Below are 22,675 nucleotides of genomic sequence, written 5' to 3'. Positions count from 1 at the left end.
AAAACTGACTCAAGAAAACACGCAAGTCACTCACATAAAATCTTTAGAAATAAATAAATTTGTTTTAAAATGAAATAGAAAATAGAGTTTTCCAGTGTGAGAGAGAGCACACTTAATGCTTGAAGCCAATTAACGATCAGGCAAGTATACCTGTTACTAAGTACAAAAAAAGTTTCCATCTATCAAAGAAAAAAAAAAAAAATGCAAGAGCAACCAGGTCCCCCCAAAGACACTGAAACAAAAGACTGATCTGTTTATATAGTCACATGAAAAATAAACATCTTTATTTTTTTGCCTACTTTATTTCATTTTTTCAAATAAAATTTAAATCTGTACAAAGTATACTGTTACAGTATATATTTTGTAAGAATCAATGCCTAAAAGAATCACAATACTTCAATAAGCAGTACAGCAGACCTCGCTAGTTTCAGCTTTGATATTGAACAAACTCAAGCCGGCTGATGCACAACACATTTGCTTGGTTTCCACATGGTGAGTTCCCAGCACTGAGATGGGAGAACATGACAGCAAGTATGGTTATATTACAGCCCGACACACTGCGCTTCTTCATGTGATAATAACTGCACATATTTAATACAGAATGCTCAAATTTACTTTTTAAATTGCATTTGCTTACTTCTTAGTTGGCAAAATTCAGCATTCTTAATGGGGTCCCCAAACAGTGCAAATTAATGATATTCTACTGTATAATTGGCACATCTCCAATACGGATTAACTTGTAAACTCAAAGAATATCACAACTTTGTCCTAAATTTTAACTAATATACATCTGGTCCATTTAACCAAAGTCATTTTGGAAAGATATTAAAGAACAATTCTATTTTTGAAAGGATACTCTTTTGACCATTCTTTAGAGAAGTAAATTTTTAAATTGTCATTAAAATGTTTTACTATAAAAGTTTTACAAACTTGATTAGAAATTTCAAGATTATGATTCACAGCAGACAAATACAAACTTTATATTCCAACAATACCTCCTTTTAGACTTTCAAAACAGAGCACAACCATGTCAGCTGTGTTAACTAAAATTCTGAACAGTGTACTAAATTGATAAGTGGTGCTGGGTCTAGCAAGTGTAAATACACAGTATATTTAATGAAAAGAATTGTCTTCTTTATACTTTATTTGTTTTCCCATAAGGAAACATTAATGTTTACATTCTTTAATAAAGTTAATCTTACATCAGAATATAACTTAATACTGTCAGCAACAGGGACCACACACAGTAAATAAGAAGCACATTTAAAATAAGTCTGAATTCACATAGATTAACATTTGTTGGTTAATAAAATATCGACAGTATTACAATCTTACAATATTTACAGTAAGAAAAATCTAGAGTAATATATACCTTTCACAGCAGGATTCCTTTTTTATTTTTTAAAATTATTTCTTCCAGTTTGGGATTGTGTATACATGAAAAGCTCAAATAAAGCAACTCTGCAATATAATCTTAAAATAATGGCTACTGGGGGGAAATTCTATCACAACCATTGAAAATAATGGTGACTTTTCACGGAGTCTGTGGCATCTGAGAACCCAGTTAATTAACCAAAGTCTTGCCCCAACCAGCCTCAGTTACCCAGATTAAAGCTGCAGAACTCCGGCCTTCCCTGACTGCTGAAAACCCAACAGATTTTCTCAACATGCTATAAGAAAAGAGGGAAATAGGTTTCAATTCACACCTCATGGCTGGAAGCCTACGGCTAGTGCATATTCCCCAATTTATGCTAAAAGGGCCCATTTCATCTCCAAAGCCTCACAAGAGTTTACGCTTCAACTACAGGGCACTTTGACATGGAGCTCACTCCTTCCTCAACTCTTGTGCATTAAGATAAGGCATGAACTTGGCCCATATAATACACACCAGCATCTTACATGGGACCAGGGCAAAGAAACAGGCTAATGCAGTTTGCACTGAGGTCAACAGGGAAAATGGGAAGCGATGCACATTTCCAATTAGAATGGCAAGAAGAAGACCCACATCCCTAAACTGGAATTTGGCCAGGGCCTCAGAGTTAGCACCCCCTCTCTGAGTACCACAAGCAATTAGGATGTGTGCTCTAGGCCTCCTCCAAGAGAGAGCGTCTACAGTAAGTAACACCATGTGGGACATTAGTTCAGTGATGACTCCCAAGAAAACAGATACAATTCTTGAATCTGGGGCTGTCCACAGCACCTGAGGTCACTCATCTGAGCTGTGACCTGTCCCAACCCTGCTTACTTTAAGAGATCTGATGGGCACAGAGCACTCAGGGATATGGCTGCTGGCTACTTTGGACTCTAGATCTCACAGGTAATCAACAGGTATCTGGGATTGAATTAGCAAACTGTACCATAGCTCCTTAAACAGACACTGTCAGGTTTGAAATCATGTCAAGCATGAATCTTCACTGTCAGGTCAGAAATCAAAGTGGGAATCTTCCCACATCAGCCAAGGTTATTTTGTCAAAACCTTAGAGGAGTTGGACAGTTTTTCATGTTCCAAGTGATTAGTTTACTTATTTCAGTTAAGCTGGATTGGCAAACCAGACTGATCTATTTAGTTAGCTTTGTTTTGTTTTGTTTTGTTTTTCTTTTTGATTCTTATGTATGTGTTAACCCAAAGCTGTTGTATTTGGGCTAAATACACTGACAGAGAAAATTCAAACAACAAAAGTTTTCAGCAAACTTCTGTGGTATTTTCTTTTTGGAAGTCAATGCAAGATCTAAAGGTATTTCTACCCAACAAAGTCTGTTTAAGTGTTTAATGTTATTTCCTTTTTGGTCCTATACAGAATGCTATGGTTTCTATATAGGTCTGAATGCTGCTCCATGTAGATTCCTTCTGTATATCTAAAAATATATACTTTTCAGTAGTTCAATACATGGTTAATCTTCCCACAGAGGAAGATTTTTGTAATCACAAGTTGCAAAGTAGAAAAAAATCTCCTTTCTAAGAAAGGAAATATACTTTCCTATTGTACACTTTTGAAGAAGCCCAAAGGCATGCACCAAAAATCATTATGAAAACTAATACATGCATTAAAATGGTGTAGAGTTAAAGTGCTGTTTCTCAATTTTTTAATTTGGAGAAGACATTTTGTCAGTTGTTGACTCAAAGATCTCCCCCCCACCCCGCCCACCCCATTCCATGGCATCAAGAGAGAAAAGTAAAAAGTATGCATAAATCTTTAAACTGTTCTTTACATAGGGGAAAGGACAGATACAACAACTATCCTATTTATAAACTGGATTCCCAGTTTTAAATAAAATCAATATTTACTGGTAAAAATTGTCAAAGCTAACACATCCAAACAGTAAATAATGTGCTACTAGTAAATAATGTTCTACATAGAGAATAATTTACTTTGGTTTTATGTACCTTCTCAAAAATAATACTGGTGTCCCATACATCACCAAACTGATGTGTTCCAGCAAAGTTGTAAGGCAAATCTTTTTTTCCTAGTGACATCTTTTTTCCCAACAGACAAAACTAAAATCTTTTGGTGAGGAAGAGGTTAAGATAATAGCTAACCCCTTGGCATCCTGAGCATTGTGGTTTATTGAACTCTACCCTGCGAGAAGCTGTTAGGCACCCTGACCCCTGCCTTGAACCAGGAATGGCTCCCACGTCTAGAGATGCCCTAACTCCTTATAAATAGCTCTCAGAACATTGCTTTTTCCTTCTGTCTGGATGTTATAGTGTCTAGCAAAGCTGGTTGCAATGTCACATTTTGCTAGTAGGGGCCACCATCTAACAATAATTCCAATCTGAAATGTTTTAAGCTAATAGTTCTTTATTTTATCAATTAATTGCATTACAATTTTCTCTATAGAGTTTTCTTAGAGCAGAGATCCTTAACTTGGGTTTCAGAAGATGTGTGATGCCCCTGAGGTTGTATGTAAAATTATCTATGTATGTGCATTTTTTTTATCTGGGGAGAGGGCCCATCACTTTCATCAGATTATCAAAGGTATCTGTGATCTCAAAAAGGGGTTACAGGGACTTAGAGGGATACCCGTAATTCATTTTACACTAGGACTGGGAAATGGGGGCAGAAAACTAAAAATGGCCTCAAAAAAAAGGGGCCAAATTGCTGATCTTTTCCCTTTATTCACATTTGGGAAATAAGTGCTTCAACCTAGGAAAAATAATTAATTAAGCTGATTAAACTCCATTAAAAATAATCAAAGCCATTTTCTAAAATATTTTCATTTTCCATATATGGTAAGTTTAGTCTCCAAGAAAAGGTTTGGAGATTGAATTTTTCTCTTTTCCCTAAGGAAATTCATAAACATAATGCTGATAATCTACATTTAAAGATCTGACAACCTAAAACTTAAGACAACTCTAACACTACAAACCCTTAATTTACAATTTTGAGTAAAGGATTATCTAGAGTCAAATACACATTTGTCAACTTTCATCCCCCAAAATTGGTCCACAGTTAGACAACTACCGGGCACAATTCCACTAGATAAACCTAAAATCTAAACAAAACGGAAGTTTAATTTCTATCCCAGTTGAAAACAAAAGCACAAGGTTCTACAGTAAAGTCCAGCCACAAACATTCACACTATGTCATAGAGGACTTTCTCATTTCAATACATCACTGAATTACCAACAGAATTTGCAAACATGAGATCCAGAAAGACTACCAAAACATGCTGAGAAGAGCATGTCAAGAATTAAACCACCACCCTCTGCCCCCCCTACCCCCATCCAGAAACACACTCAGGCATTCCAAAAATAAACCAGATCTAAAGAGAGGCCTCTTGCTTGTTAGTTTTAAGTATGAAGTGCCTAAAAGGCTATGGGAAAGGGAATATAAAATGAAAAAAATTAAATAACTTACAAAAATTAATTTTAGCCAAAACACATTTCTGTTCTATTGACAAAACTATCAACTTTTTTTTTTTTTTTTGCAATTTTAAACACTGTGTTTCACAACCTAAGACAAAAAATAAGTTCACAGGTACACATCTTGTTCTCCTATTCTTTCTAGAGCACATCTTGAGGTTATAAGAATGCTTCTAGTTAAAATAAAGACTCTTATCCCTTGCCACCCTCCCCCCCTCAAAAAGTGAGTGAACCTTGAATTCCAAAAAGGAATACTCATTTAATGTAATTATTTCAATACCAGTTATATCACATAGACCATGATGAAACTCTATGAGCATTATGGAAAACTACATGAAAGAGGGAGCTGCCACTTGCCACCCACTTCACTTCCAGCTTTTTAAGCCAATACCCAGCTAGACTCAGATCCCATTGACTTAAGTAAAAACAAATCAACACTCCAAAACCAGGCCATCTCAGGCTAGAAGCTGGATCTCAAAGACATCGTTTCATATATATATATATATTTTTTTTTTCTATCCTAAGCTTTCATTTTGTCTATTCAAATAGTTTAATAAAGCTCACATTTACAAAGGATTACATTGGCAAATAAAGGCCCATATTAAAAATTTTATCAAAACAAATTTTTGTTCTACATAGCTAACACTAAGAAATATTTTCTTGGACTTATAAAGCATATTTAATTGCATATAAGTTTTGCTTTGGGTGGGATATTGAAAACAATTCTGTAAGAAATTAGAAAAGACTAGAAACAAAAGTGAAAGTGACTAGTCTTAACTTTCAAAAAATCAAGTGCAAAGATAAATAGTGCAAATAATGAAAACTAGAAATTTTATAGGCAACTTTACATCTTTCCTGCTTTTGCACTTTTATATATTGACAACTTTATAAACCCTAACAACTGTATGCAGCATGGAAATGGGCTATCATTTATCTCTATTGACTAGACTCAAGGAATCCTTTCAAAGGCAGTCATTTAAATCACTGGTTCTTGACTAGGTTTGGGAATTCACTTTTTAAAAAACAATTCCTAAGGGAGAGGCTATTTAACAAGGCTCTGCATGGACTTGAACAAGTTATAGAATGTAAGTGTATTATAATTTAAAATCTGTATGATGCAAAAAGCATACTAAGTGCTAACTCTAAAAAATAAATTATAATAAAAAGAATTCTGCTATTATTAGTGAACTTGATATTTGGGGAAAAAAAGTTACTTTTCCAGATACAAAATCAGAACCTCTTTTTTTAGCTATCTTTAAAGAAATTTTACCACTAATGCATACAGATTTGGGTAAAATGAAATAAATAATCTGTCAGAATCACTGAGAATAAGTCGATATTAAACTAAGAAAGATTTGAAATATACTTGAATTATGCAATTTAAAAACAACATATTATAACAATTCTTTATCTTAAATAATTAAAAATGTTCCTGGGATACTGGGAAGAGAAATCTAAACACTATCCATTCACCCTACAAAGAACATAAGAACTTCCAAGATACACTAAATTATATTATTAACATCTGCCACCACTGAACACTTGGGAATTCTACGATTTTAAAGTAACAGGAAAAGTGGGAAAACAAACAGAAATTAGAGTTTGGGAGGGTATGTCACCTAATTTCAGCAATATAATATTATTGAGGGTCTCATAAGGCCCACAGTGTTAAATGGTGGGACTGCAAGGTTAAAAAAATTTTAAAAATACCTAAAATTATAGTTTAGTGTTTTTACCTGGCTTATTCTCTTCTTGTAAGAAATTAATGTGGACCAAAGGCTCAAGGTTCTCTAAAAACAAACACAATATGGATCTTTGTGAACTGGAAAATCTAATGCTTTGATCTTAGGACAATTTTGAAAAGTAAAGCTAAACTACACCGTAACATGAGCCCAGGAAAATAGTCTGTATAATAAACTTTCTGATAGTTTAAAAATGATAACTGAAACAGTTTAAAATTTTCTTAATCTTCTTTCCCTCAAAATAGTAAGTCCCTACTACCAACATGCTTTGACCACAAAAGCTGTCATTCCACAATTGTGCTACTTAATTTGTCCAGAAAAGCAAACATCTTACACCTGAAAATAGATTTGTATAATGCATCATCATCCTAACAACTAGCTACAGACCAATAGCTTCCTCATAACCAACAAGGGACCCATTTTCTCTGGCTTTACTGAAACTTCATTAGTGAATATCAACTTCATTGTCCTTAGCAAACAACTCTCATTTAAGACTCCATCTTAGTAACTTTACCTACCTCTAATAACAATTTCTCCCACTTTACCTCCAAACCATTCGCTTATATAACTCACACTCCCATTCATGAACACATTAAATAGTTCTTCCCTTTCTGCTCTCAAATTTCCAAACCAGTAAATCTCAGCCTCCAGTAACTTACCTAAAATACACATACTTCTTACTCTCTTCAATTCACAAATTGCTTAACAATTTCAATGCCCTTCAAACTGCCAACTTAAGACTATAGGGAAAATAGCACTCAGAAAAACTGCGCAATTATCTTATCATACAGAAATCTTTCTGGGATCAGTTAGCTATGTCCTAAGGCAGGAGCCAGCAATTTCTTTACTTCCCTCTTAAAAGGGTAAGCGTGAGTGTCACTGGCAGGACTATGGCAAGGAGAAGAATAAAGGAGAGAGAAACAAGGAAAAAGGAGGATGGAAGGGAAAAAAAAGCCAAATGTAGATGGTAGGGAGGTAGGTCAAATGCCACCAACAACAACCTACACTGGAAATTGCCAATCCACTCCAGCTAAATGGGAGTCTGACCTAATCCCAACATGTATCTAATAATTCATTAGCTGATGCCCATCACTAGTTAAGCTAGTCCAGGTGAATACATAAGTCACCTGTCCTGTAAGTTTGCTACTTCACAATAAGGACAGCTTAAGTCCTCCACGGATCCTTCTGTTTTAATCTAGTTTAGACTAAAACACATGTTAAGAAGAGTATTTCCATGATTCTCAAAATTCCAGAATATAAAGGTTTGGTCCTTGAACTTGGAGGCTCGTGAACTATTAAAGTATTCCCTAAATAAAGAAAATTAAACTCTTCGCTTAAATTTTTCCATGAAATGCTACAAAATTTTAATTAATAAGCAGATTCCTAATCATCACCAAAACAAAGTATGCTTTCATGAAAATTCAAAACTCTTCCAATTTCAAAATGAATGAAATATTTTGGGTCTGTAATTAACTTTATTTTACATAGAGGATCACCACCATGTTTCTACCTATCGAACAAGACAATTTTCCACAAAAGCAAAGCACATCAGGGGAAAAGAAAGAAAACAAATACCAAACATAATATGGGGACAAAATAAAAATACATGAGTAACTATGAAATTTTTATAAGAAAAAATGTTTCTAACAAATGACCTCTGCCATACTCCGCTTTCCTAATGACATGAATTGCCTAGACCATTCAACATCAAAACTTGGTAGTCAGTTTAGCAGCTGGAAGATGACAAATTGTTGGCTTGAAACCAATCATATCTTTTACTTTTCACGTGGTTGTTTTTGCATTATGAAATTCTACCTGACATGCTAATGCTAGTTTAGATGATCTTCACTTAGCCCATAATAATGAAAATTCTGTTTGAAAAGAGCCTGTCAAACGGCCTAGGCCTTAAATCTAGGTTTTTAGGATCAAATAACTCCCCAAATATTAAAATCAGCTTTTCTTAAAAATATATTGCAAATTCTCTATAGTAATTAATGTTGCTGAGTGAAAACAGTAGTTTCAATAACAATGATCATTTTAGTTTTATAATGTACTTCATTACAAATGGTCTAAATTCAGTTAACTCGCAATTTAGAAACTCAGAAGTATTATAATGTATGATTTAAAAATAGATAAACTTTAACAGACAATTTTGCACAAATAACTTTAGTGAATTTATTCACTTAAGCAATTCTGATAAATCTCTTTCCTATTCATTCTACTCTCGATGAGGAAGTATATATTGCTCCAAATTATTAAGATATTCAAATTTAAGGATAATCAACTATAAATGTTATACTCAGAGTTATCACCAATTGTTCCAAACCTAAGCTGCTGAAGATTCGCTTCTTTTAGCATTCTTTTACATAGAAAGCAGGATCTCATCCTGATATTGAAATAACTTGCAAAAAAGTCATTAGATTTGGTATCTGATTTTTTTAATGGGGAACATATTAAAAGTATGTTCACATGTAAAGTAAAATGAATTGTGGAGCTATGAAAACAACTAGAGCAACAATTTCTGAACTCTCCATTTAAAAATAATCTGGAAGAGTGTGTGTGTGTGTGTGTGTGTGTGTGTGTGTGTGTGAGAGAGAGAGAGATATGGGAAAATGAGTGGGAATATTGAAGAAGAGAGGGTGAACCACGTGTGGGAGATATAAGTAATCATGCCCATGGTGGGTTCTCCATGGCTGGCATATAACCCAACATGTCATTAAAAAAAAAAAAAAAAAATGTTTAGAAAGTTTCAACAGTGCCAAATGCAAAATGTTAAAGCAAAGAAACAATGAATGAGATAACCCCCACAAACATCAAGTTCCATATGAAAACAGGAAGAAAAAAATTGATATATGCATCTTTTTTAATATACCAAATCTTAATTGACTTAAAGATTATATATAAAGTGCTTGGGCCATGGTACCCACCCAGATTCTCATTATCAATGGACTTATCTTTTCCCCTCCCTTCCACCCAAATTTAGTTCAGTGTTCCTGCAGAAAAAGTACAGCATTCCTATATTGGTAAGAATAAGAAATGAAAACAGTGAGTACAACTGATATATATCCATTGACTTTTATTACAAATGTACTTGATCACTTGGCTTCAAAAAGTTTAAAATCAATACCCTATTTTCTGTATGCCAGTACAAAGCAAACTGTTTTACAAATTAAATACCTAAAAATTTGACAAAAATATTAAAATTTGATGAAAAACAATTATAAAAATCCTTAATCTCTCTCTCTTCAAAAAAGGAGGCAGTCTTCCCAGTCCTATTATACAATATTAATAATATTCACCATTTTTAGAATAGGTAGCTAAATTATATTTTTCTGTTAGCATACAAAACTCTTAGACTAATAGATTTCATTTGTATATGCTCCAGTTAAGTTTGTGAATGCCATCTGATTGCAATATAATCAACTATCTTTAATTGAGTCCTAATTTACACTTATTTAATAATTTGCATAGTTTAAAAGGGATAAAGGTTATTCTACAACTAATTATCATAGGCTATTACAGTGCTATTTTTCAAGGCAATAAGTATTTGCTCCCAAATGAAATTATGTCTTCTTTAGGCAGGGGTTAAAATTACTAGCAGCTTTCTCCATTACCTGAACAAATTGGAATAGTTATCCATCTCTAGATGTGAAGACCTAAAAACACATCGATATATTTTCCACTTTGAGTCAAATTTCAACCCCTGCATGGGACTAGAAAGTGAGACTTTCAAGGTTTTTATTTCACTGTTGGGTTTTGGTTTCTACTCTCCATGGCTTTTAGGAAGCTGGGAAAGTTTGTCTTTCCTGACTCACATTGTCTCTCTTTTCCATTTGGCAAATATTCATCTACCTTCAATCTGTATCTAGTAGAGGAAAAGCCGACATGGCTTTTCTTATGAACTTCCTTTGTTGTCAAAGGCATGTATAATGATTTCTACAGTTCTGGTTAGTTAACTTTAGCTCCCTCTGTGGCTGGATGACTGCTGCTTCTAACATCAGCATGATAAATAGGAGGCACAAATAAAAAGTAGCTTAAAAAAAGATTTGGTGATTTAAAAGAAAAAAAAAAAACGAACAACACCAAACACACACACATATATGGGCATTTCAAATCTGGTGGCTGATCTCTGGATTAAATTACTTGACAGTGTCTCTCATTTTAAAGAACGTCAATATTGCAATGCATTTCAAGTTTTCTCTTATACTTAGGCAAATAATATAGTTTAACCAAGCTCTTGGACCTTAATTGTAAGACAAAGCAGATCATTAAAAATAAGGCATACTTGTCAGGAATTAAGTTTTGTTTGCTTGTTTTTGGCACATTTGATCATACTGTCTTCTATGAATAACACATATGGTCAAATATACCATTTCCTTTTTCATTTCAGCACAAACAGGGTTTACCAACTAGTAAAATAAAAAACAAGGAAAAACTCCAACATAAAACACTGAGATATAGAACCTTGGTAAAGTACCGAGCACCTGGGGGGAGGGGTGGGGAAAGGATGAAACAGTAGAGGGAGGAAAGGTTGGGAGGGTGCTTGGGGAGGTAAAGTGAGATGCAAAAAAGAGCATCTTTACAGTCACTTAGTCTTTTCTAAGATCACCTCTTAAGTCTTAAAATATTTGCATGTGGATTTCTTTTTAAACCCAATGACCATAAATCAGACACTGGTTTCAAAATCTTAGTAAGATTGTGTTTAACTGTTATAGTGTAAAGACAATTGCACAATACGTGTGCTTATTGATCCGGTAGGATTCCAAGCAGAATCTGAAGTCTGTAGGTAAGAAAGGTTTCACTTTAGGTAACAGTGACCCTAAAGAAAACCTCATGAAAGAACTCGCATCTCAAATAAAGGACACTTTGCCTAAGTTTGCTGTGTTTTTGTTGACTTGCACTACTTATTGCTGGCTACTATGAAACACTGATCTAGGAGTACTCCAACAACCTGTAGTACAAGGCTTAACTTTAAGAAGCTATAGTAAACAAGAGACAAAATCAAAGCAATTCTCTTTCCTAACTAGTAACAGCACAGAGAATGCAGTCTTTTCCATATCACAGTAAAAGTACAGTGAACAAAACAGCTCAACAAACCTTAAGACAAAAAAGTGCAGGTTATTAATGTTTACATGCAGTTGATAAGCATTCCAAATGTCACATTATGCACTGTAAAAGCTCAACTTTACTATATGGAAATAAGAAAAATGCACCTTGGGGGAAAGGGAAAAGCAATTTAATCATTTCCAGTGATTTTGTAAGTAAAGAAATTCCTAACTATTGTACGGTCACCTCATATTTAACATTGTATGAATATTAAAAGCAAACAATTTAATGGGAAAATGCACAGTACAATGGAAATAGCTTGTTATTCAACACATACAGTAGATCTCAAAAACAAAGACAACACACTCAACCAGGGAGCTTAAAAATATCAAATCAAAACCCAAAGAACCAGCAGAAAAAAAAAATCCTTCAAAAAGACAACTGTTTCACCTTCCTAGGCCAATGCTTTACAATGTGAGAAGCACTGATACCTTCCAGCTCCTACAGGTGGTGTCTTCTACATACAGCAGTAAGATCTATATGGCTGGATTTGCCAAGAAACAATTCCATCCCCAGAACTCTCTAGAGCAGACAAAATCCTTTTTTTTAAACCAAAATACTTTCTACAGAATTCCAAACCAAAATGTACTGTTTAAGGCATCTTTTTTATAACATTTTCTCTTCACTCAAAGATGATAGTCATGCAGCAGTTTAATGATAAAAATATATTAATATTTTACTATACAGCAGCAAGAAGTTAGTTGTCAATTAAAAGCACACGAACATCTTTAAATGAAAACCTGTAAAAGACTATCGATACAAACAATTTCAGTTTGGAGGACACCAGCCTGGTAAAGTGCTCTCCTAAGCTTTGCATTTTCATACCCTACACCTTGAATATATGAGTTATAGAACATACTTTTGATAGAAGGCTTGTACACTTGGGGAACACAAATACACTTAGCATATAATGTAGCCAGTAATAACTAGCACCACAGCTACATGGAAATCCTTTACACATACCAACTTGGCTTTCACTTTTAAAATGAAACTCAGAATCCATGGCTCAGTAGGATAACTATAATTGTGTTGCTCTGCTTTTTAACAGGTCTACATAAGTTAATAGCACTGGCAAAAATCAAAGAATAGCTTCAGACCTCTTACTAGTTTAGGAGACAGTGCTAGTGACCACAAATAGACTTGCTACCTGATGTCCAAGTACAGGTTCACTGGAAATTGCTGCACGTTAGTTTAAGTTTTTAAAATCTTTCTACACATAATAAAAAAAATATATTATGAACGATACATCTCATATACACAATAATGACAAAACACCTACTCAATCAAAGCAAACAGATGCAGAAAAATATTATGGGAGATTTCCTTTTTCTTTCTTTCCTCTTTTTCCTTTGACTATTGAATAACTTTGGTTCCAACCGTAAAAATCACAACTTAGCAAATTTCATTTAAATGCCTTTTTTAATAATTTCTTCATGTTCACAGAAGTTTCACTGACCATTTTTATATGTTTAAGGTCCAGATGCAATGCATATTGTATAAAAGAGAGCACTTATTGTTTACCTTGCATGAATTAAACCTACGTACCTTTAACTCTACAAACTTCTGCATAACATTTAGACAAAGCTCAGACACACAGCATGCCTAGCCCTCATATATATACACATCTCTAATCACAGGTATATAGGGTGTCAAATATACTATAATAACCTCCATGTAAGGTTTGAAATTTGGTAACAAAATGAGAAAAACTAAAAATATTATTTTACGTGTTCTAAAATATCTCTTTTTTGTGCTAAAGTCAAATGTTAGCTCAACATGAAAAGGACTTTTATATAATTCAGCAATATTATAATCTTGACCATTTTGCAAACACTTTTAATAATAATAGCTTAAACGTGTACAAAAGTTCTTGGTTAATTAGGGAAATAAACACTCAGTTCTTTATATTTTTTAATCAAGTAGGAAACACAGTTCATATAATGTTATTACTTTTTGTATTTTTTTTGTTTTTTGTTTTTAGCAGCTGCTTACTGTTTTATATGGTGGATAAAGTGGACAACATCCAGCGATGGGTGGCAAGTCAAGAAGAGAAACTGTCAGTTGGTGGAGGTTCTGTGGGTGGTGCTCCCTTGGAGTTAACAGTTATTTTTTTTTTTTATTTTTTATTTTTTTACTTTTTAACTTTTTATTTTCTCTCTTTCTTTACAGTATATTTTCTGTGTGTGGTTGTGTGTGTGTGTGTGTGTGTATGCATGTGTGTGTGGGTTTTTTCCATTCAGTTTGATCAATCTTCTTCCCCTTCTTCTTCACCCTGCAGCAACAGGGTGGCAGCGGCGGTCTCCTCCTGCTGTTGCTGCTGCTGCTGGTGGAGCTGCTCACAGGCAGCTCGCTTCTCCCTCTGTTTCTCTTGAATCTTCTTCATCTCCTCCGAGTACTTGCAGAAGGTGTGTCCAAACTTGGCCCACACCTTGTAGGGCACGGTGATGGAGTTGCGGTAAGTGGGCTTCACCTCGCTCACTCGCATAAACACGCCGTACTTGTTGGAGCCCACATCGAAGAAGAAGCGCTTGTTGTCCACAGTCAAGGAGGTGCCCTCGGGCAGCTCGGCCGGCTCCTCCTCCACTCCGTAGTCATCGATGAGCTTGGCCAGAGCGTCGCGGAACTCGATGAGCCCCTGTGCGGGCAGCGCAATGGTCTGGCCCTGCGTGGAGCCCAGGCCGGGCCCCCGGTTGACCGTCTGGCGGATGCGCAGGAAGCGGCCGCGCTGGTTCTCCTTGAGATCCATGTAGTACTTGCGGTTCTCGCGCACCAGGAACTCGCTCTTGAGCGCCCGGCGCGGCTCGTCCTGCGCCTGGGCCAGGTCCGGCGGCTGGCTGGGGCCCAGCTGCGCGTAGTGCTCGATGAAGTCGCCCAGGTAGTCGCGGAACTCCACGGCCACTGACATGGAGAGAGTGAGGCGGCTCTTGTTGCCGCCCGCGCCCACCTCAGCGATCTTCAGGAAGCGGCCCTTGGCGTTCTGCTTCACGTCCAGGTAGAAGCGCTTGTTCTGGATGTCCACCCGCTTGGAGGCCAGCTCCTGCGTCTCGTGCTGCAGCCCCCCCGGGGCCCCTCCGCCGCCGCCGCCACTGCCGCCGCCGCCCCCGCCGCCACCACCGCCCCCGCCGGAGCCCGAGCCCGAGCCTGGGTGCCCCAGGGAGCCGCCCGAGCCCAGCGCCGCACCACCCTGCTCGCTGCCGCTGTCTCGGTCCGCCATGATGCTGCGCTCCGCCGCCGCGCCGCCGCCGCCGCCTGCCGCTCCGCCCGCCGCCTCAGTCGCCTCAGCCGCCGCTGCTTTCCCTCCCCGGCTCCGCCTGCTGCCGCCGCAACCCCCACAGCCAGTCAGCCACTCTCGCGAGATCTGCGGGAGAGACGAGACCCGGTAACAGGGCACTGACTCCCCAGTACAGTAGCAGGGCGCCCTACTGTACGCGCCCACCCGCCCGCCGGCACGTGACATTCGCCCCCTCCCTGATGCCAGCCCCCCGACCGCCCGCCCGCCAGGCGGCGCCCACCCGCCGGCCCTCACCCCACACCCCTGGCGTGTGTGTGGGGGGGAGGAGGTTGTGGGACGCGCCGCGTCGCAGCTGCTGCCGCCACCACCACTGTGGCTGTCGCTGTTGGCCAGACCCTGGGCGGCCTCGGCCCAGGGAGTTGGGGGACCAGGGGTGAGAAGGGGACTGCCATACTAAGCACAGGGAGAGGGCCTGAGTTCTGCATTCCAGTGACCCCGAAGAGAGGATGTGGAGGGAAGGGCCTGTGAAGCGCTACTGAGCCCGCTGCAGACAGGGGACACCAAGTCACGGCCACCCCCTTACATGTGGGCCTCAGTCAGACCCAAACCCAAACCCAGACAGGCCCACCCACTGCCCGCCTGGGCTATCTCCTACCGCAGAGCCCTGGCCGCAGAGGCGGGCAAGGGACAGGAGAGGTGGTGCGGCGGTAACCCTTAGCTGCAGAAGGGGCTGCCTAGGATGAGGACGGGGCGCCGGCAGCAGTGGCGCGGAGCAGCAGACACCTAGCCCGTCCCTCCCCTCGCTCCCGCCGCTTCCCCCTCCCAGCGCACGGCAGCGGCTCTGGCCTCAGATGATCCCGCTCCCCCCTCCCCCCAACCGCAGCCCCGCACAGTCGGGCGGGCGGGCAGGCGGGCGGGCGCACTCACCGACGGGGGGGAGCCAAGCAGAGGACGGCAGCCGCACCAGGGCCGGGGTGCCCGCAGTGCCTGTTCTCGTTGGCTTTGCCCTTCCCCCCAAGCAACAATCAAAAAGAAACCCCACGTTCACCCAAAAACCTTCAACCAGCCCCCAGTGGGACCACAACTGCCCGCCTGCCTCCCCCTCCTCCTTCCGAGATTTGGGGAAGGGGGGCACCCTGCTCAAGGCTGAGCCCAGCCTGGGTTGCCGGCCAGCTCTGCGGATGAACCAGGCCTGCCAAGCCTTCAGCCCCTAACCCACTCTTCTTCCCCTCTGGAAGGACCCAGAATGGAGGAGAAAACCAAGCAAGATTTAGTAAATTCACGAGCTAAAAATGTCAGGAATTTCCTGGGAAACGCAGTTCCTTACGGGTTTCATTAACGCAGGTTCGCTCGCCCCTTTTACCCCTCCTCCCAGAAACTCCTTAGTGTCCAGGAGAGCCCCTACCTCTCAAAAAGTAAAGCATTACATGATTAGTGGTTTTTAGGTAGACAGCTAGGTTATCAACCATTAATTAACCAATGAATCTTTGGACAGTGACAGCTAAAGGGGGTCTCTGGTCTCAGAAAGAGACTCGGAAAGAAGTGATTTCTTTCTTCCTAGATCTAAGGCATAATCTAGGGCCTGTTTTCCTTCTCCTACATATATAGCAAACGCTCATACTCCCTCCCTGCAGTCTGCAGTTCTAAGAGTTGTGGGGAAGCTCAGGCCTATCTCCAGGAGAACCCCTGCCATTACCCCTACATTCTCCTTATCACCTTCTGCAGGGGGCTCAGGGGATAGACATCACAGCCTTACTCCTGGCTTTCTCAAGCATGGATTGTTGCCTCCATCCTTAGAAGAGTGTTTCTGTCCCATCTGTGGGTGCCATTCCCACCCAACATCCCTCAACCCCCAAAGTAAGGAGTCTTCCCTCCCTCATTCAGCTTCACAGACAGCTGAGTACCACAGTTGTGCAAGCTTCCTGGAAAAGAAAGGGCTGGAGAGGACTAAGGATCACGAAACCCAGATAAGTCTAGGACCTAAACCTTGTCAATACCTGAGCCCTCAAAGCTCCCTAATATATCCCTTCACCTCCTGAGCAAACCTGCCTCCGAAGTATTCACAGCTTGCTTTTTCTTTTAGCAAGGGCTCCGTTCTACCCAGCATTAGCTACTCTGGCTCTGGGCTGATGTTTGCTACTTCCCGCTAAAGAGCAAGAAACAGGGAAAAGCACTATGGCTACCAAAGAGCAAACTGGAGTAGTGCTGTGGGAACCAGCCCCAGAACCACCTACTAGTCCCTGAAATGGTCCCTGAAATGGTTCCCTGAAGGGGAGGCCCATTCTGACAGACAGAAATCCAGGCTTTGGGCTCCATAAAGAACTTTTCCTTAGTTGGGGGCATCCTCCAGTACCGAGTAGTGCCATTTTATTGCTGATTTTTCTAAACTCCCTCCCTTGTCCCCAAGTCTGCAAGGAAGGGGAGAGAAGAACTGTTGGCGCACTTCCCACCGCGAAAGAATTAAAACGAGAAAAAGCAGTGGCTCCTTCAAGCTCACACAGTAGCGATCAGGACCCTGGATAGACCCTGGCCCCAAACTGGGACGCAAAGGCTGAGTGGCAGGGTCTCCGCACAGAGTAGGGCGGGGCATTACGCTTCCAGCTGTAAACTGAGGCTAAAGATCTGTTTCGATCCGTCTGATCTAGAAGAGCCGCTGCTCTTCTTCTGGGGTTTACCCTGCACAGAACCAAGCGCTTGCCCCCTCAAGAAAGCTCTTAGCAGCAAGAAGCCCAATGGGATTGTGATGAGGAGACACGCGCCTGCCGGTCCCATTCTTCTACGCTAATGACTGCTTCCCCCAGGACAGAAAACAAGGGCTTTAAAATGCCCACCTTCCGTGACCAACTTTAGAGTTTAAATTTCTCGTTTCTCTGTCCCAAACATTTATATCCAGGGGTTCTGAAGCAGTTTGACTTTGGGAACACCCTGATTTTCTGAAAAAGTGTCACCAGCAACTGAGTTCTTAGTTCCCCAGCGCACAGGCAACTGATGAAGCTTCTAGACAAAACACAAGTTAAATATCATTTGCATGTTCAAAATGGGAATTTTAAACTCAAATCAGCAAACCACTGAGACCTGGATCTCTTCACATAAATATGCATTTACTTATTTTACATTATTTATTATATATGTATAAAATTTCTACCATTATATACCAGCTTGTCCCCTATTTTACAAATGTATCTAAAAGGTAAGCAAGGTTAATAATGGCTTTTCCAAAACAATTCAATGATAAATTGGATATTCAGCACATTTTCACTTCTCAAAAAGTTAATTTCAGGATAAGCCTGTAAATGTGGGGCTTTGGTCAGACTAGGAAGGAGATGGTGAAAGGCGGCTTTCCTTAGGCTACAGAATACGGTAGCCTTAAAAGGCAGTCTGGGAAGAATGAATATTGTCTCAGAGCAAGGTCTTAAAAAGTTTAGAAGCTTAAAAAGAATTTCAGAGTTAGATCTGCACCCTAACATTGAAAATCCATTAGAAAATTTGTAGATTTAAAATGACTTCTAGCCATTTGTTAATTACCTAAATAACATACTTAGTAAATGAAAAGCGTTCTAGTATTTAGCCTCTTGAATTTGTTATTCTGAAACAAACAGTTGTAAAATTAAATTGAAATTTTCAATACAATGCAGGAAAGGCAAAGAGGAAACGAAATAAATTAACATGCAGCAAAATATCAGTGTTAATTAAAAATCATCAAAAAATATTCCCTTTCTGCTCAAAGTTTGCTTACTTTAAAAAATCTGATAAACGTCTAGATTTCTTGAGCTCTTTTATTAATACTACACACACATTTTGAAGAGAACAGAGATTGCTTTATTTTTAATCCCACTATCTCTATGCCGTTAACAAACTCTTACCAACAAATATTGTTCACAAGTGAAACAAACATTAGGCAGAACAAAAAGGAAAAAAGCTTCAATTTTCCTCAGCCTGAACTACGGGTGATTCTAGTAAGCTTTAGTCTTTAAAAGCAAAAATTAACACACACACACATTTATAAAATAAACTTGGAGGGAGAGAATCTACCTCTGGGTAATAAACCCTTTTAGTTATGGAGTTCCCAACAGAAACAATATGCTGATTAGTATCACAGATTTCCAAAACAAAAGAGAAGCAAGAACATTAGAAATTGTTTTCAAGTACTGCTTAGGTTAAATGCCTGTCTTAAACTACACAATTATCTTCAATACCCAAATTATTAAAAGTAACTGGAATGTTGTACTGCAAGTGTTCAAAGTGGAGGAATTACCCATTTCTTCTCATGGCCATCTACCAGGAAAATGAAAGGAAACTCTTAAGTAAATGTTAACGTTTAACAACAACAAGGACTAATAGTAGTAGTATTTCATCAATCATTTTTTAAAAGCACATTGTCCTTCTATAGCTCACCTAATCTTCAAAATTATGCCTCTCCAGTGCTATTTTAATGTTTAAAGATATGAATTAAACATTTAAAACCTGAAGAGAACAATCCATGTGATAGAACCCTCGCATTTCACAAAATGTTTTCACTGCAAGCATTTGCAAAAGAGTTAAATAAACGTAGCACACATTCTAAATTCGATAAAAGATTCCGAGAACCCGACATTTTATGTACCCAAAAGGCCCAAACAGAACCGATGCAAATGTCAATAGCTCACTCTCTTCCGGCTGATACTTAAAAGGTTTTACTAGTACCCAAAGGAATGAAATCAGCAACTCTCTCCACACTCTACTCAACACTCCAATTTTCAAAGCCGCAATTCGCAAACGTCAGTTTGGGCTGGGAGCAGTGGGGGTCTTGAAGCAATAATAATACAAAAAATCCTTTTCTCCTCTCACACTCTACCAAAAAACGTCAAACCAAATTCCGTCTATTACAAAGCACTGGGACCTCCCTTCCAAGGACACGGGACACAACCACAGACACCGCTGCAAAAAGCTCTCCAAGAGCACCTGGCCCGACAGAACGAATTAGAACCCTCAAAAGGGTCCCTCACACACAGCGGAAATGAAGGTGGCATTTATTTGGGGATAGACAGCAACGAGCCAAAGAAAGTTGCCCTAGCCGGACTGGGGCCTTTCTCTCTCCAAGTTCAGAATCAAGGCAGATATATTTGTGGGGGTCCCTTCTAAAGACACCTCAGCCGGCTCCGGAGCCCACTGTCACTCAAAGGGAAGACCCTCCAGCTTCGCATCCGTTCCTTTTGCCCCCGAACAAAGACAGAGGAGGCTGTTGAGCTGACCTAGCTCCGTGGGGCAGCAAAAACGCCTTGTTCGAGCCACCCATCCTTGGGCCTGCCTTCATCTGCGATGTCAGCACCAATGTATTATTTTTTATTTTTACAACGCATCCTGGGCGGGTGTATGCATTGCGGGGGTGGGGGTTGAACAGAGGAGAGGAGGGGTTGGTAGTGAAGCCTAGAACCCTCCTTCCTCTCCCTTCCTGCCAGGGTTGCTGTGCAGGGAGTGTCGGCCACATTTGGCGCACTGTCCCAGGCCCGGGCGAAGATGGCCAGGGGAAATGGGGCTTAGGGATTGCTAAGCAAACGGCACCACTGGTGGTCTACTACCGTCAGCAGAGGTAGGAATGTCTGTTTGTTTTTTTTTTTCTTTTTTTTTTAAGGGGCGTGTGATTTTGTTCTTTTTTGGAGGTGGGAGTCCGTTCGTTCGTTCGTGCGCTACGGGAGGGGGGGGCGTTGCTGCACTGCCTGAGTCCCCGGAGGGAGGGTGCGAAGATGTCTACAATGGTACAGTAATTATTCCTGGGGCAAAGAGGGCAATTAGAGGGGACAGGGTGGGCGGCACCTCGAGTTGTGGCAGTGGCAGCAGGGAAGGTCGCGAGGGGCTTACCCTGGCGGGCGGGCGCTGTCCTGCCGCAGGTGAGGGAGGGCGCGGGCTGGAGGGAGGGAGGGCGCGCGCGAGGCAGGCGCTAGGCTGGCGCGAGGAAAGGGGGAGGGGAGGAGGGGGAGGAGGGCGCGCGCGCGCACACCTGTCCTGGACAGCAGCGCGAGCTGAGCGGCGCCTCACTCGGGCTCAGCCGGCTGAAGAGGAAGGAGGGCGGGCTGGCAGGCGGGGGCGGGACGCCGAGGGGAGGAGGAGGAGGCGGCTCGGATGGCTGGCCCGGCTCTCGCTCGTTCTCCCTCCCGCGGGCAAGTCCGGCTCACACCCTGCTTCTCCCGCTCACTCACAGCCCCCTTGGCTCTCCCTCCTCCTCCTCCTTCCCCTGCGGGATCCGCTCGCCGCCGCCGCAGACGGCAAGTCGTGGCAGCCAGACGTCGGCGCGTAACCCGGCGCTCCGTGCGTGACTCCGAGCGACGTCAGCGCGCGCTCCGCGCTACCCACCATCTCTCCCCCATCCTCCCCCCGTGGCTCGCGCCCTCCGCCCTCGCGTCCCTCCGTTTCAGTCGCCGCGGCGGCGGGCGCCGAGCGCGCTCCCTCCGCCCTCCTCTTGCGCGTGCGCGCGCCTCCTGCGCCGTTGGCGCGTCAACAGCCCGCGGGCCCAGGCCTTGAGGCGCGTCTGAGGAAGGGGCTGCCTGTGGCCTCTTTGCGCGCACTTCCTCCACTCGCCGCCCGTGGCGCCCCTAGGAGGTCTTAACCCGCGTTGGGCTTTGAAGGCTGGAGCTAGGCTCTGGCGGGTCTAGAGCCCTGTAGGGCCTGCACCAGCTCCAACCTAGGGCCCTAAGCGTCGTTATCCGTGCAGCTCCCACCCTGTCACCCTCTCCCTATGCCCTTGTTCCGCCCGCATCTCTCAGGAAGCAGTAGACCTTTTATCTCCCGGGAGGGTCTCACCTTGGTCTTCAGACGCCTGCCGAGAGGGCTAGAAGGGCAGAATTAGCATAAAGAAGAAAGAGGCGAGGCCACGTTCAGGCTTAAGCCCCAGGAATCCTTGACAGGAAGCGTGGGGTTGCTGCCCAGCCTCCCACGCAGTGTAGGTGAAACTGGGCCCCTTTGAGGGACTGTGACTAAGGACAAAACCCTGATAAATATTATTTATGCGTCCTTGGGCTGAGAGGGAGAAAATGTAAGAGACGAGTTAATTTTCATAAATTACTACGCAGGGGCGAAATGCAGAATTATAAAGTGTCCTTTAAGAGTTTTCTTGAAATCTTACCAAGTTTGACAAGATGTTTGGTGCACGGTAACTTTCTTCCATACTTTGTATGCTGTCACATCTCTATCCTGCAACACTGCGTCATGGAAGATGGGTCAATTAAAAGTTATCAGCTGCAAAATAGAAAGCTACCTTAACCATCTTTATCATGATTTAAATAGATGTCAGAGAAGTCATTCTGTAGTTAAAAATTTAGCCACTGTCCTAACTTATTTACCTGAGCATATTTTATTTTGAAGTTACCTTGCAATACACGGTAGAATACCCTTTTATTAGGCAATATTAAACTTTTAAACTCACTTATAGGACCGGACTTTTTTTTAGGAAGCTTATCGAGTTAAACCTTTGAGGCAAGTAGGAGTGAGATGAAATTAACCCCATTTTATAGATGAGAAAATTGAGTTACAAAAACGTCAGTTCAGAGTTGCAAGGAGTCTGTGACCCATAAAGGGATCTAGTATTACCTACTTTATCCACTAAACCAGAAATCCCTCAATTGTTTACTTGTGGGTATCTTTGGATGCCCCTGTCCCCCGTCCCCACGTATTGTAGTCAGTGCTAATGTCTCAGAGAAATTTTGGAGGTATTCCTGGAGACGCCAAATCACAGAGGACTCTAAAAGGTTTGAGGTT

The 22,675-nt window shown here is 41.2% G+C and overlaps 2 protein-coding genes across 5 annotated transcripts; both read right to left on the bottom strand.

The window, feature by feature from the left end:
* Positions 1-267: 267 nt before the first annotated feature.
* LOC122218653 (IgA inducing protein) lies at positions 268-3,084 on the bottom strand. The gene has a single exon (XM_042936995.1). The coding sequence runs from the start codon at positions 587-589 to the stop codon at positions 428-430; it is 162 nt and encodes a 53-aa protein (XP_042792929.1). The 5' UTR covers positions 590-3,084; the 3' UTR covers positions 268-427.
* A 10,827-nt stretch (positions 3,085-13,911) lies between these two features.
* Positions 13,912-21,821, bottom strand: PURA (purine rich element binding protein A). Of its 4 annotated transcripts, none has more exons than XM_042936890.1 (2): positions 21,722-21,821; positions 13,912-15,070 (listed from the first exon to the last, which is right to left on the bottom strand). In XM_042936890.1, the coding sequence occupies exon 2, from the start codon at positions 14,924-14,926 to the stop codon at positions 13,958-13,960; it is 969 nt and encodes a 322-aa protein (XP_042792824.1). In that variant the 5' UTR covers positions 14,927-15,070; positions 21,722-21,821; the 3' UTR covers positions 13,912-13,957. The 4 variants fall into 4 exon arrangements, with proteins under 4 accessions (XP_042792824.1, XP_042792815.1, XP_042792830.1 ...); XM_042936881.1 differs by lacking the exon at positions 21,722-21,821 and adding an exon at positions 20,783-21,241; XM_042936896.1 differs by lacking the exon at positions 21,722-21,821 and adding an exon at positions 20,922-21,241.
* Positions 21,822-22,675: the final 854 nt, after the last annotated feature.

The sequence above is a fragment of the Panthera leo genome, chromosome A1 (assembly GCF_018350215.1).
Source record: "Panthera leo isolate Ple1 chromosome A1, P.leo_Ple1_pat1.1, whole genome shotgun sequence".
Taxonomy (NCBI): domain Eukaryota; kingdom Metazoa; phylum Chordata; class Mammalia; order Carnivora; family Felidae; genus Panthera; species Panthera leo.
The sequence above is the reverse complement of the archived record's forward strand: the minus strand, read 5'-3'. Positions and strand labels throughout refer to the sequence as shown.